This window comes from Bacidia gigantensis (genome assembly GCF_019456465.1).
Source record: "Bacidia gigantensis strain McMullin 20006 chromosome Unknown contig_245, whole genome shotgun sequence".
Lineage (NCBI taxonomy): Eukaryota > Fungi > Ascomycota > Lecanoromycetes > Lecanorales > Ramalinaceae > Bacidia > Bacidia gigantensis.
Window position 1 is genome coordinate 124,691 of NW_025408601.1, and position 16,675 is coordinate 141,365.

The window sequence follows — 16,675 nt, forward strand, 5'->3', positions numbered from 1 at the left end:
GTTACTATTGGAACTACCGAGGGTACCTTGGGTATTAGGAAATAGGTGTCAACATATAAGAAATGGAAAAGCTTACGTGTATTGTTGAACACCAAAACGAAGTTTCAGGCAGATCACAACTGAATTTGATAAAGACATACGGCCCTCACCCTAGGCCAAGTCAAAGACGATTTCGGGGTATAATTTTGACGTCTTGACACCACAACACATTAGAAATGTACCTCCCTTGTCTCCCACCCACACAGGAGTCTCGCGCGTGATGCTGCTTGAGCAAGCGTTAAGGTGGGTGAGTGGTGGTGCGAAAGCTTATCCAGGTGATGTAGTAACATCCTTTGATAATGGACCGGTTCACGTGCATTAATGTCTGCGAAGAGCAGCAGGCCTCATGCGAATGGGTTTTTGCAAACAAAGCGCCCCCGTATTGGAGTCAGGAGAGCTACTCAGAATCTCCTAGACAAGCTCAAAGAGCTGACGTGGAAAAGAGTCATGCCCATCTTTCTGCTCATCAACTGCTCGACCGTGCATGAAGCCCTGCAGGAAGCATTCGCCAATGAACGCATATTGCTGACTTGAACCTGCTGTAGTGGTTCCATCTCCCGTTCCAGTCTGTGGTTGTGGCCGAAGAAGATATGGCACTTGCCCGCCCTCTAAAACGACAATGATATCCTCAGGCCGCGTCGCTGAAGGGCAGAGTCCCCGATACCCTTCTTGCGTACGGAAAAAGCAAGGGTTGTGGCAGCCGACGGCCATGTCCTTTACTACGTAGCCTCCAGCACGCGGATCCCAATGAGCATGGGCAGCGAAATGTTCATGACGTTTGGAAGCAGTCTCATGCTCTGTGTCCGGTCGCTGATACTGTAGGAAATCGTTTCGCTGAAGAGGAGAGCTCCAGGTGGCTTTCCAATTCAGAGGGTCGAAGAGAGCTACGTAGGCGTCATACATTTCTTGATAAGGGCTGTCTGCGTTATGGTCCGGGTTGTCTATGTGCTTGACAAATGGGAAATAAGGAAATGTGCTAATCTCGTTAATCTTGCTGATCGGACGTCCGTTAAGACGCAACAACATAGGGTCGTTGGGTTGCCAGAGGGCATCGAGGTCCATTCCATGGGTTCCGGAAGCAGTGTAAGGGCATGATGAAGCCAGACCTAATGTACCTCTTGTCCAACTACTCTTACCGTCATGCCATACTGACCAACTCGCGCGGCCATTTGCCTCTGTTGTATGGCTAAAATCTTGGTAAGGAGATAGTCTTTGCCACGTTCTCCCCAAAGACAAGTGTGTTGCTGATAACACTCGAAGCGATTTGTTGGTCGATATCCACCAGCGAGTCAAGTCGGCAAACACCCTGGCTGGGCTTTTGTTGTAGTCAGGTCGTATACTTGGGTCAATGTGACGGAGATCTGACGTCTCCTTTGCAAAACTGAGCAGGGCGAAGACCTTATCTCTTGGATCGGTAGCGTCGAGGTCGAGTCCACGTATGAAAATATCTAATATGTCAAGTTCCTGAGAAAGAGTTGAGTAGGTCAGTCCTTTGTCACCTGGTCCGAACCTGTCAAGCGTAAAGAGTTGTGCAAAGAGACTTGGCATGACACGCTTGGCGAGAGGTTGAGGGACGAGCATGGACCGGTTCAAGCATTCGTTGATTCTGAGTATCATGGCCCATGACAGGATCGTGTCTCCACACATTACTGATACACTGGCGGCATTGAAAACTTCTTGCAGGACCCAAACCCTCCTAAACCATTCGCAAGAGATGATCTCAGCATCCACGTGATAGTACCCTTCGTCAAGAAGCGGAGCGTGCATTTTTGTGGCGTCTACATCAGTGGTATCCTTGTGACGAACATTATGATAACGTTGCATTACCTCGTTCGCATTTTGAATATCCTTTCTGACAGAGTCGTTACCGTAGCCCAACCAGACAATTACGGTCGATGCATGTGCGTATATATCTCGCATGATCGATACCTGTTCTGTTCGCTCTTGCAAATCGTCTTGATTGATACACAAAGCATCGATCCACATTTTTCGGGGACGAGTGTCATTACGAAGCCTCTCAAGTGCGGCGTATAGATTCGGTGTGACAGCCAGCATAGACTCAGCAGAAGAATTTCCTGTTGTGACATTGTAATGAAGTCGGATCTGCCTTGTGTCCCTTGAATTTCCCCAGCAGTATGACAGACACTCATACTGGGCGTGAAGGTCATCGTCAAGCGAAGCATGACTCAAAGAGCAGGAGATCTGGCTCTCAGGTGTTGCAGGCTGTATTGTGATAAGACGAATATCATTTCGCCAGGCTTGGAGCTTCTTGTAGATGTGTGACCTCGAGCCATATGAGGTATGAAGCCCGGTTTGTTGGATTACGGGACTCATGAGATCGGAGGAAGCCGACATTTGTTGATGGGCAGATTGGTCTCCAACACCGGACAGCACAATCTCGGCTTCGAAAACGCGATTCAGCCATCCGCCATGGCGAGCTTTTGGAATGATTTGGACTATGTCGTCCGCTTGGATCGCCTGAAGCCAGTCACGAAGCCCTTCATCCGGCATTCTGAAATCCCAAACATTGACATGGAGATATGGCTTGAGAATAGCATGCTTGTTATGTTGCAACAGCCGACGTGGAATGCGGTCGTGACCGGACGGAGTGGTGATCAATGCATCAAACCAACTAAAAGAGTTTTCGTAAGTCCCATGAAACTTATCCGGCTCACCACTGTATCCTGAATGACATTAACCGGGAGCATGGCGAGGTAGGGAATTTCAACTTCCCTTGGTCGCTGGACAGTGTCTTGAACACGATTCTACGGGTGACTTGAATTTCTGATGGCACACGGAGCCAAAGATAAGGCTGTTCGGGGCAAAGCTGGGAAGTCGTGATGAGTCCATCTCGCTTGGCCTGGGCGGACATCCATGAAGGGTCAATTGTCAAGTCGTCCTTCGCCGACATCACGAATCAAGTTGGTGTCCTAGACCCTTCAAGTATTAGATGAGCGGGGCTTTCAAAAACAAAAGCCTCCAATATAGCGAGCTTGTCTATTTCGGACATGCAGCACAGATTACGATGAAAAAATGAATCATGGAGTCTTCACGCAATAGAAGTAGTGAGGTGTGATAAGCAGCTAGGCAGCATCATTTCACTAACGTCCCACCCGCATAGTTGGGACCCCCCCTCCCGGCAATTATTGAGGCTGTATAGATGGACTTATACTTGCGAGCGTATGATTGTATTACTATCATGACCCTTCGCGTTAATTCTGAAGAGGCACGCAACGACGCTGAGGGGGATCTTAGCAAGGGTTGTCGATACTTAGGGCTTTTTTAAAATGAATCGTATTTCTAACCTTTTTCGGAAAAGCTGGAAATAGATTCTTGAGTATTTCAATCCTTAGACAATGCTTGATTGATTTGAAATTTAGAACACATAATATTCTTAATATAATACATAACTTGCAAAAACTTAAGTCTATTTTATATATATTAAACTATTGTACCTTGAGACCAAAACCCATTCTTCGATGTCCGGATTTATCGGAAATATGACTTATATAAAAAAGCCCTGAGTATCCTGGTCCATCAACTCACTTTACCACAAACCGCCTCCCCGCCCTCACAGCTACAGAACCTTCTCTCCCCTCACCTACCATCCCTCCACACCTGCCGAGTACTATGGAACCCCTCCACACGCCTCCTAGTCCCACCGAATTCACACCCCTCGCCGCCTACGAATCCACCACCCCCTCTACATTCCACCCCTCCCAGCCGATCCTACACCATCACTCCCCTTCCCTCACCCTCAGGATATTGAGGAGTGATCTCCTTGCTGCGCCTATCCTTGTTACACTGGTCGCAGATGCCGGTGTCAATGGGAATGGGGATGGGGCCGGGAGTTTGGGTGGGGTGAATGGGGGCAATAGTGAAATACGTGGTGTGGGCAGTGAAGACGTAGAGATAAAAGACATAGAAGTGTACGTGACGAGTGAGAATCTAATATTCTGGAGCAGGAGGAAAGAAAGTGGGGTGAGGGTGCGATATGAGAGTGTGGTGTTGCATGCGCTGCAGAGTTTGGCGACTGGTGATGGTGAAGGGAGGCAGGGGCAGGGGCTGTATATCCAGCTCCAACTCGGTGAGGAGATGGGTGGGGGTGGGGATGGGGAGGAAGAGTTTGTAGAATTCGTACTTGTGCCTCCGACGCAAACGCGGGAAACAGGTGGGCAGAGAAACAACAGTCAAACGAATGGCACAAGCACCGACGATGACGAGAGTGAGGTTAGAGAATTGTTTGAGGCTGTGGGGAGGTGTCAGGAGTTACATCCTGATCCGGACCCGATGGATGATGAACCTGATGGTGGGAATGGTGTTGGGAGAGGGGTTGTAGGAGGAGAAGGATATGGGGAAGGGATGGGGGAAGCCCCTAGGCCGTATACAGTGCTTGGAGGCCAAGAGGGCCTGCCGCCGCCTATGCCTGGCAGCGGAGGCTGGATCACGGCTGAGAATGTTGGGGAGTGGTTTGATGAGGGCGGGCAGTTTAGAGGAGGCGAGGGTGGGGGAGGAGGATTGGGCGCTGGTGCGGGGACAATACGGACAAGAGAGGACGGTGGTGAGGGTATGGGAGAGGAGAATGGGGATAGGGAAAGGGAGGGAGACGGTGAGACAAAGTGGAGACGTACGGATTCGTGGCAGTTGAGCTGTTAGAGGTGTATGTTAGAAATGGAAGGAATCGCAGAAATTAGTTGCCGTTGATTGTGAGGCTATGAAAAACACTCGACCACTTGCTTTTTCTTCTCCCAACCGGACAGGCGGCGTACTCAAGCACCCCTCACCGCCGTTGTAAACCCATCCCACACATCAACCTTCCCATTCACCTCCAACTCCTCCACAAACCTCGACCGCGTCTTCTCCCCCTCTCCCTATCCCTACCAATTCCAGGACTAGGATTCTCTCCCTTACCCAACCCCTCGAACAAATCCGCCCTCAGCGACCCCTTTCCCGCTTCTTCCTTCCCGCCCTCCTCTCCTCCAATTCTACAAAACCCATCTCCCTCACTAACCTCACTATTCATCCTCCTCAACGCCTGCGCCACTTTCAACGACGCACTAGAGTTCTTGCTTCGGCTGTGCTTATGATGCCTCCCCACCCCCACCCCCATACCAATCACGTCTTTCGTAGGAGAAGTGCTGCCCGTTCGGGAGTGTCTCTTCGAACTACTCCTGGCCTTGATACGTGGCGGCTGCACCCTTGGCCCCCTCACCTTTCCCACCCCGCTTTCGCCTTCCACTCCCCTGTCACCATCATTCAACTGGCTCGATTTCCGCACATGCGAGTTGAGAACAGCGGTGCGCAGCGTGTGGGAGGGATGACGGTGAGGTAAGTTTGGCGGATCGGGGAATTTGGAGATGGAGGTTGAGCTGCGCCGCGAGGAGGCTGAAGCCTGGGATTGCAGGTCCGTGCTCAGGCGGAAGACGCTGGTGGAGCTTTTCTTAGGGAGATGTAATGGGTGGGCAAGGGGTGAGCCGTCCCAGGAGAGGATGTCGCGCTCCCGATGGGGGTGGTGGGGCTTGCGTGAGGGGGTTGAAGGGGGTGAGGGCGAAGGGCTTGAGGGCACTGAGGGCTGGGTTCCATTTGGTTTGGTGGATGGGTTGGAGGCTCCATCCGGTGGGGCGACGAGCTCGAATTGGAACTCGCGGGCTGAGGGGAGGTGGTAGTAGATTGGTTCGCCTTTCCTTGGTGTAGTGTGAGGTGTGGGACAATGGAGGGGGACTGGGGGCTTTTGGTCGGATACTTTGGTGGACTTAGAACTTGAGATTGGGGTTTTGGGATGGTGGCGAGGGGTATCGGTGAAGGAGACGCTTTTTTGGCTCTTGTGGCTCTTTCGACTTGGTGGGTTGCCTTTACTGGATGAGGAGGAGGAGGAGTCTGTAGTGAAGGGATTGCCGGATACGAATGCTTGAAAGTGTGAGATCTCTGTCGCTCGTTTTGATTGTGAGTCGTCGCTGCTGGTACATTGATGAGCCCTATTTTCACTAGGCGTTGGCTGTGTGGATTCTGAGTTCTTACGCTGAGCGGTAGACTGTAGGCTGTTGTCGCCGAATGACTTCAGAGAATGGCAAATTATGTCGAACTTCATGCCATTGCTCTGGTCGCTCTCAGTGGCTCTCTCCGTGTCCTCTACTATTGTTGGTGGTGATGACATTGTAACAGAGGTATTATCAGTGTTCGCAGGGGAGAAGGTTCGAGAGCCGCCCAGCACAGAGCTATGATCGCTAAACACGTCGGAGACTGTCCTTGACCCTGCCTCACTGGGGACTTTCGCAGGGGCTACGTGCTTTGGTGTGCTCATAATAGGCAAGGGGGGACAGGTCTGTCAGGGACGATTCCAGGATCCTGAGACCAGACGCTAGATGACCGACTTGGACGAGGTCGCTCTACTGACTTGATTGTAGGCGCGGTGGATTCTGCAGTCTTGGGCCGTGGGAGATTTGGTGTACTTGCTGCCCTTTCTCGTTGTGTCTTCTTCTTTTCCTGGTCGATGCTTGGTCCACGAGCATGGAACAGTGGTGACGGGCGAAAGCCCGTGTTAGAAGTCTCCGGAATATTTGTTTGGGATTGTCCTGCTCTTGGAGGTAGTTTCGGCAATGTAAATGGGGAAACACCTGATGAATTGGTCCTGAAGGAACGTGCAGGCGTAGATCTCAGTCTCTTGTGAGAGGGCGTCAAGCGAGGTGGAAGGGGCCATCCTTCTTTGTCTGGTGAGAGCTCTAGATCAGGAGAAGGAATCTTGACGGAGACTTGCGGCGATTCAGCTACCTTGCTCTCCTGATAGGACCGCGACTTTTGTGGGGTGTACGGTACAGTAGGTATAGTTGAGCATCTGCACGTCACTCTGCTATTGTCTGTTTTGTGCATGTCCATCGACTTTTCCGTGTTCTCGAAATGCCTCAAGCATGGCTTATCGCCAGCCCCATCGCATTTCGCATTCTGTTTTGCCAGCAATCGCTGATGTCTCCATCTTAGCGCTAAAACAATCAAGGTTGTCAATAGAATAGCTAAGAAAACGGAAGCGCCTGCTGCGATGCCGGCGACTGCTCCAACGCTATGGAAAGCGTCCATTGTCCTCACAGGGGAGGATCTGGCCTCAATCGCCAGGAAGTATGCGGTTCAATAGCATTTGGGGCATGAAAATAAAAAGTTATGTGAAATTTTGGAAGGTGTACGAAGTGAAAATGTTGAGGGAAGCATATTGGAGGCTGGAAAAGCCAAGTGGCAGAGATTCTGAGGAATGCAAGATTGCAAACGACGCATTTCTCAATACCAAACAAACAGAGGGTAGCACAGACAACCATAACACACAAACAGCTAATTCTTGAAAGTCCATGTTTCTTTAGAGCCAAGTAGTCACGAAGGCATTTGCACACTGAACCTGCAAGCCGCTCGACGTAGATTCTTCCATAAAATCATAGAAGTAAATTGAAAGCAAGGAGACGCTTGAGACCGCTCATCAAGGGCTCTTGAACCTACCATGGACTTCTTGAGAGGATCAAAATCCTCCTTCAAGTTCCACACATCGGCAGATAGACCATATTGTCGTCTTGTCGAGCCAAGAAAAATTCTAGAGCTCGCCGTCGTCAGAGAGGGAGACGTCGCGTTCGTATGAATTGAAAAGCATTGTCCCCCTTCTGTCTTAGTGGCTATCCTCCGATCCAATCAGACGACTCTTACAGTCATCCCCCGTCATCACCATCCGACTCCGCTTTCGACTTTCGTATCCCAAGTGACCACGTCGTCTTTCCAATTAAACCGCTTCCCCTCCACCTCCTACTAAATTACCCAAAATACAATGGGTGGCGGCTACCGCTGTCCTCGTCCCGCCAATTCCCGGTTCGCACCGCCATCAACAAAAATACCATCTCACAGAGCCCATCTAGTGCCCTCATCAGCCCCACTATCCACCGCTAACACAAGCTCTAGCCCCTTAGAGGGCGGCGACTTCAAACACAATAACACGACCCCACCATCCTCGAAATCTATCTCAGCCCTCCTTTCCAATCATGGAAAGACAGCCATCGTCACGGGCGCGGGTGCTGGAATCGGCCTTGCTGTCGCGGAAGCGTTGGCGGAAAGTGGTGCCAATGTCGCGATTTGGTATCATGGGAACAGGAAGGCAATTCAGCGGGCGAGGGAGATTGAGGTGAAGTATGGGGTTAAGTGTATGTGCTGTTTTTTCTTACTCCCGAAGTCGAGCTTTTCGTTCTTAGGAGGGTAGGGGGATTGTGCTTTGTGAATTTCTTTTTCCACCTCAAGTCTCATTCTAATTGCTATGCCTTCTTTCCTCCTTCTCCATCCTTTCCCGGGTTTCCAAGACTGGTAGAAATAAATCATTCGAAGAGCTCATCCTCTTCCGTAGCGCATTACCACTAAACTGATACCTTGTTCCAATAGGCAAAGCATACGTCTCGGACATCCGCCAGTACGCCCCCGTAGAAAGACTCATCGACACCGTCCTCGACGACTTCAACGGCCGCCTCGACATCTTCGTCGCAAACGCCGGCATTCCCTGGAAAGAAGGCACCTTCCTCGACGGCTCCGTCGAGCACTATCGCAATGTTATGGCCACCGATCTCGACAGCGTGTTCTACTGCGCCCGAGCAGCGGGAAGGATTTGGAGGCGTCAGAAGGAAGAGGGCAGTGATTGTTTTGGACGCTTTTTTGGAGGGGCAGGGGGTGTGGAGTTTAAAGCGGGAAGCTTCATCGCCACGACGTCGATGAGTGCGCATATTGTGAATGTGCCGCAGTTGCAGGCGGCGTACAATGCTGCTAAGGCTGGGGTTATACAGTTAGGTGAGTTGGCTACGTTTCTGGAAGGAAGAATTGAATCGCTGTCAAGGGGTGAATGCTGACATAATGGGCGGACGTAGTGAAGAGTGTCGCTGTTGAAATGGTGCAATTCGCGAGAGCCAATACCGTGAGTCCGGGGTATATACTTACAGAGATCTCGGACTATGTACCAGAGGAGACGAAGAAGATCTGGAGGGGAAAGACGCCTATGGGGTGAGTTCGCCATTCATTGGCCCATGTTTCATCTCTTCTTGAGTGGGAATGCTGGGAAGAGAGTAGGGAAGGCTAACAAGCCGTAGGCGCGAAGGCGAGCCTCATGAGCTTAAAGGCGCGTTCGTGTATTTAGCAAGTGAGCTGGGGAGTTACTCGACGGGGACTGGTTAGTGAACCTTTCTGAAATATCATGTCAGAAGCAAAATACTGACTGCAGGGGTTGTAGATATCGTCGTTGATGGCGGCTACACATTAGTGTAGACGCTGGGGGACATGGAATGCGAAGGAGGGAATGTAAAGATTGAGTTGGTAGGTCAGGCGTGTTGGAGTATCATGTCGAGGAGCCGAGAAGGCTCTTAGGGTACCGTTGAGCTTGGTGAAGCATATGGAAGCCAGAGAAAGACTAAACAAATACATGACTCCTAGAGTCATGGTACATATCCCTACGAGATACATATCGCATCCTGCGGGCGAGCCCCAGCGTCAGCATTGGAAACTCACGATAAAAGCTTGGAAATAAAATTGGAAAGCTCAACGATGCTCTGAAATGCAATTGAGCCAATTTATATAGAAAGTCCACTCCTGCCGGTAAATTCTGTCTTCCTTCAAACCCTCTATCAGATATCTCATGTACACCGTCCCCGTAAACATATGAGCTAGAAATGACCAAATATGATGCCTGTCTGCACGGCAAAGGACACACAACCACCGCCGTGTTTTCCTTTGCCTTAAACATGTCCTTCTGTATACTCTTACCTCTTCGTCTTCGTTCCCCTCGTCCTGCTGTTGCTTTTCCCTCTCCCTCCCAGTCAACCCCTTTGCTCCATCATCCCCCAACGTATAATTTATTCTCTCAGTCCGAATCGCTATCCACATCCGGGTTCGCAATAAACAGCGTAAACGGGTTCTTCCTAACCTCCACACTCCCCCTCCTCTCCAAATCTCCATCCTTCTTCTTCCCGAGCACATCATCCTTCCTCGGTACTGGCGGTGCCATCTCCCCCACCTTCCCAAAGCTATTCTCCCTCTCACTCGACGTCGCGCTCTTCGGTCCCGCCGACACCACAGCCTCCTCCCCCTTCTCCTTCTCTTCGAGCTCTGGTATCCCCTCCCCATGCCCACTCCCACTCTGCGCACTAATCGGCGTGCTGCCCTGACTAAACCGTCTTCCTTGCTGCGTATCGACCGTCAAAAACCGCGAGTCACGGACACTGCTCTGCCCACTATTCGTGCGCTGGTGCAAAATCCGGCCTGGCCCTGGCGGTGACGAGCCCGTCACGCTTCCATTATACGTTCCCTCATCTCCCACCTCATTTGCACTCAACCGCATCGGCACTCCTCCGCCCACCATATTCGCGTTCGCGCTATGGTACCCGCTCGCCTTTGGCACGCCATGATGCCTGATCTTACTCCTCACTCCAAGACTGCCGCTACCCATGCTCCCGCTCGTGCTTGTCCGCCCATCCGCAATCTTCCCCTGAATTCCGGAGATTTCACGTCCGGCACGGATCTTGGCGGCCTTTTGCTGGGCGATAACACGCGGGTCTTCGGGCTGTGCTCGATCGCACCAGACTGTCGCTTTTTGCTTACGCATGAGCGCGACGTAGGAGGTTGGAGCGACTGAGGCGCCCGAACGGGTGGAGGAAGTGCGGCTGATTTTTGAGGAGACATTGGATGGCGTGCGGGAGGGCGTGAATGTGTGGGTGTGTGTGGTGGAGGAGGTGGTAGATTGAGAGGGTGTGCGGCGGGTTGTGAACATGGGGTTGTTGGTGTGGGAGGGTGGCTGTTGGGCGGAGCCGGGTGAGGAGGAGGGATTGTGAGAAGAGGAACGGGGTGGGAAGGGGGAGTAGCTTGTGTTTGTCGATGTGGTTGTGGTGGTATGAGGGGGTGTGGTGTAGCTTGTGTCTTGGTGTATTTTTGTTAGGGGTCGGAGGTCCGTGCGGCTGGTGATGCTGGGACCAGCGACAGGTTTGCGGTGGGGGAAGGGGGCGGCCGACGGGCCTCTGAAGTCGACCATTGTCATTTGGGAGGGTGGGAGGAATGTTTGGTGGTGTGGAAGGGGATGGTGGAGTGAGGGAGTGAATAGGGGCGTGGTACAGGTGTTTCTGGATCCCAACGAGGCTGATTGAGTGTCTAATGGAGCATTGAGATGTTGATTGGGTGTGTGATGATGGTCCTGACCGTGCTACCTGCCTGTAGGAGGTCGTGGACGATGAATACGAGCTGATCTCAGTAGAATTCTTTGTGCTGACGTGCTCATCCAGCGAATCTCCGACTGAACCCTAAAGTGCCCCTAAATTTCGTCACTTTTGGGAGCTCAGACCACCTGGAGATCCACCCAGGCCTTCTGTATGATCTGCAAATACCAACGCAATTTCCTCTCTCGACGCCTAAACAATAATATATTCTGTGTTGGTCAACAGAGCCTGACTAACATGTTGTTAGTGCGTTATGTGTCGAGCTGACAGAAGAGAAGGATCTCGAAGGATTTGTATAGAAAGAAGGCAAGAGGTTCAGGGTCCTCATCGAGATCTTGTTCACGCCACTGGGATGGTATTTGTACCATCGACTTCCAAATCTTCATTCAACCCATGAGCTGCACATATATTCCTCCTATCTGAGAAACACATGCATCCACTACTGCTGCAGTGGGAATGATCTAGAGCTCATGCAAGCTACCCCGCCGCCATCGCCCAAGCTTTAAGTCCAACTAATGCAGCTACCGCCCAACCCTCCTCAGACCACCAACCACAATGTTGGATCCAGCAACGCGGATGCCATCCGAAAAGCCTGATGGCGGAGCTATTCGCACGCTTGAACACTGCCTTATCACTCAGCGGAGAATTAGTGGGCAGTCCAAGGCGGTATAGGCAATCTAGACCAAGAGGAGGGGGACATTACACAACGTGGCGCTCGTCGGGTGAGCTGACACGTCTCGAAAGAGATGTATTGAGCGTTCTCTTTCAATGCGGGATGGGGAATGCCGTAAGGCTATCTTGCCATCTCAATTGCGAGCCTGGGGAGTCCATCGGCAGTCATGCCCGCTGACAGTCCAGTCTCTCCGACATTCTCCGGCCTCATCTTGGGCTACTCTGGCGAGATAAAGATGGCAGCAATCCCATTTTCAAGCACGTCACCACCCTCCTTGATTGCGTGTCTTTCGGGCCTAGAGCAAGAGTTGTTCCCCGATGACAGGCTCATAAATAGCCCGCCCATGGCTGGTGAATACATGTGTTGAAGGACTCGGCCGAAATAAGCCATTGCATTTCCTGTTTTGATATACCCTTAAACTGCCATGTGGCTGCAAAGGGCATCTTCAGAGGGTGCAGAAAGGCCACTCCTGATTGCTCAATGAAACTATGTTTGCTGTGTATCACCCTTGCTCTGTCGCACCATTTCTCCTTCATCTTATGGCTTTGGTAACTGGGCTAATCTGCGAGAGAATGGCTTTTCTGGATAGCTGTAGCCTACATGATCAACCAAGAGGCACGTTGACTGGCTGTGACCTTCGAGAAACAACTCAAGCATCTCTGCGCCTCGAAGGCACGGCCGAGTCCAAAGGACAGTTCTTCTCAGCGATTTTCGTGGCTCTCAAGCTTTAATATGCGCTTCTCTCGTCTTGATCGCCCGCTATTGCTGCATGTCCTTCCTGATTGCATGGTTTTCGGGACCGATTTCTGACCTCACGGTGTTGCTATTTGCACGTTTTACATGCAAGCTATGCTGTTGCCTGCACTCAAGCCAAATTGCTTCTTTCTAGCCTTGTTTTTATACGCTCCGAGCTTGAAACTCTATGCCATGCTTAAAGAGAGAGAAGGCTTTCTCACATGAATAATATTTTGGGAAACGCCATTCAGTTCTCGGAATGGCATTGGCCCTGCTTCCAGGCACCATAGACAACAGAAAGCAGACCCTCCCGGAACGAGACTCGTCACATCATTCGAGGAATACAAAGAGATCCAATAGGCGGATGAGCGTCCCTGAGTCTGTGTGATGTGTTTTCTAGCTTCTGGGCGCTACTTATGTTACCCCCGATATGATTAGCCCCCGGTTGATGTCATGCGTCCTCGTGCATGAATTTCTCGTGGAGCTCATGTTCGCGCACTCAATATAACAAGAGCAGAGCTGCACTTCTTTCCGAGGTCTCGAAAGTTGTCTGGGTGTATTAGTACGTTTCGACTCTAGCTGTTCAACGATTCTTTAGATGACCCTTCTGTTAGACTTCTTGTAAATTTCACCGCCTATGGAGAGTACAGCCCCTACAACCGACACGATACCCGTGGAATCTCGTCAGGAGAAGGTCTATGTCGAGAAGCCTGGTTTGACCGCCATTGCTGAGCCGTTGAAGCTTTTCAAGCTCCTAAACTTGCGTGCTTGGCTTGAAAGATGGCATTCCCGGACTGGCTTTTTCAACACCAGATGCGACGATCTGGAGAGTAGCAAGCATCATACTGCCGAGGAGACATTATCTGATATGACAACTCCGGGGGCCGGTGGGGGCCTCGTCCAGCCAGAGCACTCGGAGTTTGACCGTGAGAACATTCAACGAATTCGCAGGAAGGAAGTTCGAGAAGCCTACCCACGCCATGTGGATGTCTTGGGGCGCCTAAAAGTCTGCCGTAATTGGTCTAAACACGATGAGCCATCTCTTTACAAGGCCCTCTTAATCAGTCTTGGAATTCGGAGACGTCCTATCCCACCCTCGATCAAGGAAGTGATTGAATTAGCATGCTTTTTCTTCCCTCGAAGGCCACACCTTCGAGCATCAATCTGCGACTTTGGTGAAAACGATTGCCAGCGATATGAAGTCTTTTTAAAAGACATTCGGGAATGTGAGTTGGTGATGTCTGATGAATGAAAGCATTCCAGGATTAACATTATTCTACCGACTTTTCGGGGAAACCAGATTCGGTGAAATGTCGTTGGATGTAAGAGGGCGATGGGGCTTACCCACAGACTCCGTGCTAACGCTCGCCAGTCACGTGCCGTCAGCTTGGAACGCATACACTGATGTGAGTTTATGTTACGCATTTTAAATATTCGGAATTTTCTGCTCAAATTAATACCTAGACCATCAAGGCGAGCTTCTTGGAGTGCGAATCAGGCATCGTCAAGTCTCAGGACACAAAACACGCCTTCGTTACCAACAGTCTAAATGTTCTAAGTGTCCGAAGAATGGACTATATAAAGGATCAGCTTGACGTGTACAATATCCTAATCGGGTGTGTCGGATTACATCCTTATCTCAATGATCTAGATCACCTTGTTCTCTCGCCTGACAGTAAGGATTCGTTTCCAGGCAGATTCAAGGCTACATACTGGCAGAGTGTCTGGACTGACATTCCGGCCCAACTTGCGGACATATTTCCAAGCAATGACTTTGATGCATTACCGTCCTCCCCGGTGATGCATTCCCCAGGACGAGTAACCTCTCATGCATATTTTGGTAGGTTCCTTGTGTGCGACACGTACAGTAGCTGGTCCAGAAAAGATGGTAGCAATTCTGTGTCCTCCAGGCGGCAACAAGACTGAGACTGCTAGGTTATCTGCTCACCATGTCATCGTTCGCGGGTGCTACCCCCACTGGAGAGGAGATGGAAGCCGGTCACATCCAGTTCCCACGTGTCGACGTGCAGACGCCTGCGACTGCACGCTGTGCTCCATTTAGTAAGATCTCCCTCATTACAATAAGCTGACACTCTAACAGTCATCGCAGTCCTAAACAATTATTGCCTTGACGATTTCGTCGCACAGATCCTTACAAACCTGACTCGTACACCATGTGAATTTTACCCTCACAACTCTGGGGCCCGAATGCAACTTGCTTATGCAAGTGTAGAAAGAAACCTCGTAAGATGGTTGATTTATCCATATGGCTAGCTGATTTCTAATTGGTTCACAAAGCTCTCGCATTCAGATGGGGATAACTTCTCCAAATCTTTGGTGGATGAAACACTAAATTATCTGAATGAGATCTATTACATGCAGAAGTTTGCCAAACAAAGAGCCGATTTCTTTGATAGATCCATAGCTGATTGCAAGTCCATCATTGAGCGATCGAAACCTCGGGGCTGTTATCCCAACACCAATCGCTTGATCGAGAGAATGAACATCTATGAAGACATCATTAAAAGACTTGAGGAGTCTAAGCTTTTGAATCAGAATCAGTTCAAATCTTTACCGACACTTGAGAAAGACGTTGGTCGAGGGCTAGACCTTGTGAGTAGCATAGACAAATCCTGCCTCAGAGTACTAACGAACATACGAGCTATTCAAAAAACGAACTCTGGAGCAAAATGATCTCGCTTTGAAGGCCAATCTCAACAATAAGGCAATCCTCGTATTCACGATCGTGACAATCATTTTTCTTCCAATGTCGTTCTTTACGTCATACTTCGGTATGAATCTACCAGATATCAGGGATACAAATAGGTCACAGGGCTTCTTCTGGGCTACCTGTGGATCTACAACTTTGATTGTGGTCCTGATGACTACTATCATCGGTTTTAAAGATCGAGTACTCAAGTCTGCATGGTGGAGACGGCAATGCTGTTATTGTTGGGCCAGAATCATGAACAAATAGATCTCCCCATTCAGCAAGACATGAGAGAAGCATAGCTGAAGACCGAAGTATAATGACTACGTTAAGCATCACAACTCTTGAGTTGACATGCGGCCGTCTTCAGATGATAGGCGTTCAGGATGCTTATGTCATCTTCTCGCCTTTGTGCTTAGCGTCTCGTCTATCCACCAATCGGCTCAATTGTTGGCTTTTACCAAGATCTGAGTGGCTGTAACTTGAAGATGACATGCATAACCCATCTATATACACTATGACTTCATTCCAACATTAGATCGCGCCAGACTATTCTAGTCTTTCGCAATAAGTCTGTCGCGTGTGACTAGATTGAAGCTATGGAAACGTACCTAGCCGCCTACGCCGACCCGTACCAATACTCAGCCCGGTTGTAGGCTATTTGATTGGCAGGACACGTCGACAAACATATCTAGGAGCATCTCGAAGATATACCACGTCTGCTCCATAGGAAGCCCAGCGCGGCGACGCTGACTCGGAGTTTACGGGCCTCGCCAGGTGGGACGGATAGCCTCCGCAGGATTCGTCGGCTGGCCTTCTTCCTTCGCTTATGTCAAAGTACAAAGGTATATATGATGCCGCTATGACGGATAAGCTTCCGTACTCGACCGTGTGGGGACCGGAATGTTACCCATCCGGAGGTGAGAATGTCCCTGAGGCTTCGCCGTCAAGATTATGTGTTTGACCACAACCTCGTCAAGAGACCGCAGTCTCATGGCCTGACTTTTGACTTCTCCAAGCGAGCATTGCATAAGACACCGTGCCTCGAAGGATGACTCCAGCTTGCCTATCCGACGACTTAGGCTTAGCTATCAGCAGGCAGAGAAGCCTCTCGGGACTGGACGTTCAAGTATTTCCAATCACTCGGCTCCATCTTTTGAATCATCGACTTTACTCAGATCCGTGCTGATGGACTCGTTTATCTTCCTATTCTCCGCTGCCTATCATGAAACTTCCCGACAGCAAGGCCACGATGCTACCCACTTGCAAAGCATGGCAGCCATACCGCCAACACGGCTCTATGTGTGCCTC

General features: G+C 50.5%; 6 protein-coding genes across 6 annotated transcripts; 4 read left to right on the top strand and 2 right to left on the bottom strand.

The window, feature by feature from the left end:
- Positions 1–450: 450 nt before the first annotated feature.
- Positions 451–2,550, bottom strand: KY384_005134 (uncharacterized protein; the record flags this gene model as incomplete). The annotated part of the gene is made up of 1 exon (XM_044813635.1): positions 451–2,550. One exon carries the CDS (start codon positions 2,548–2,550, stop codon positions 451–453), a length of 2,100 nt encoding a protein of 699 aa, XP_044668936.1.
- A 1,119-nt stretch (positions 2,551–3,669) lies between these two features.
- On the top strand, positions 3,670–4,695 carry KY384_005135 (uncharacterized protein; the record flags this gene model as incomplete). Its single annotated transcript, XM_044813636.1, has 1 exon — positions 3,670–4,695. One exon carries the CDS (start codon positions 3,670–3,672, stop codon positions 4,693–4,695), a length of 1,026 nt encoding a protein of 341 aa, XP_044668937.1.
- Positions 4,696–7,519: 2,824 nt separating this feature from the next.
- On the top strand, positions 7,520–9,052 carry KY384_005136 (uncharacterized protein; the record flags this gene model as incomplete). Its single annotated transcript, XM_044813637.1, has 4 exons — positions 7,520–7,644; positions 7,969–8,207; positions 8,440–8,838; positions 8,916–9,052. 4 exons carry the CDS (start codon positions 7,520–7,522, stop codon positions 9,050–9,052), a joined length of 900 nt encoding a protein of 299 aa, XP_044668938.1.
- Positions 9,053–9,901: 849 nt separating this feature from the next.
- On the bottom strand, positions 9,902–10,719 carry KY384_005137 (uncharacterized protein; the record flags this gene model as incomplete). Its single annotated transcript, XM_044813638.1, has 2 exons — positions 9,902–10,600; positions 10,639–10,719. The coding sequence occupies 2 exons, from the start codon at positions 10,717–10,719 to the stop codon at positions 9,902–9,904; spliced, it is 780 nt and encodes a 259-aa protein (XP_044668939.1).
- Positions 10,720–13,291: 2,572 nt separating this feature from the next.
- On the top strand, positions 13,292–14,580 carry KY384_005138 (uncharacterized protein; the record flags this gene model as incomplete). Its single annotated transcript, XM_044813639.1, has 4 exons — positions 13,292–13,880; positions 13,955–13,976; positions 14,027–14,060; positions 14,119–14,580. 4 exons carry the CDS (start codon positions 13,292–13,294, stop codon positions 14,578–14,580), a joined length of 1,107 nt encoding a protein of 368 aa, XP_044668940.1.
- Positions 14,581–14,603: 23 nt separating this feature from the next.
- KY384_005139 (uncharacterized protein) lies at positions 14,604–16,020 on the top strand (the record flags this gene model as incomplete). Its single annotated transcript, XM_044813640.1, has 5 exons — positions 14,604–14,715; positions 14,756–14,898; positions 14,953–15,267; positions 15,317–15,400; positions 15,955–16,020. 5 exons carry the CDS (start codon positions 14,604–14,606, stop codon positions 16,018–16,020), a joined length of 720 nt encoding a protein of 239 aa, XP_044668941.1.
- Positions 16,021–16,675: the final 655 nt, after the last annotated feature.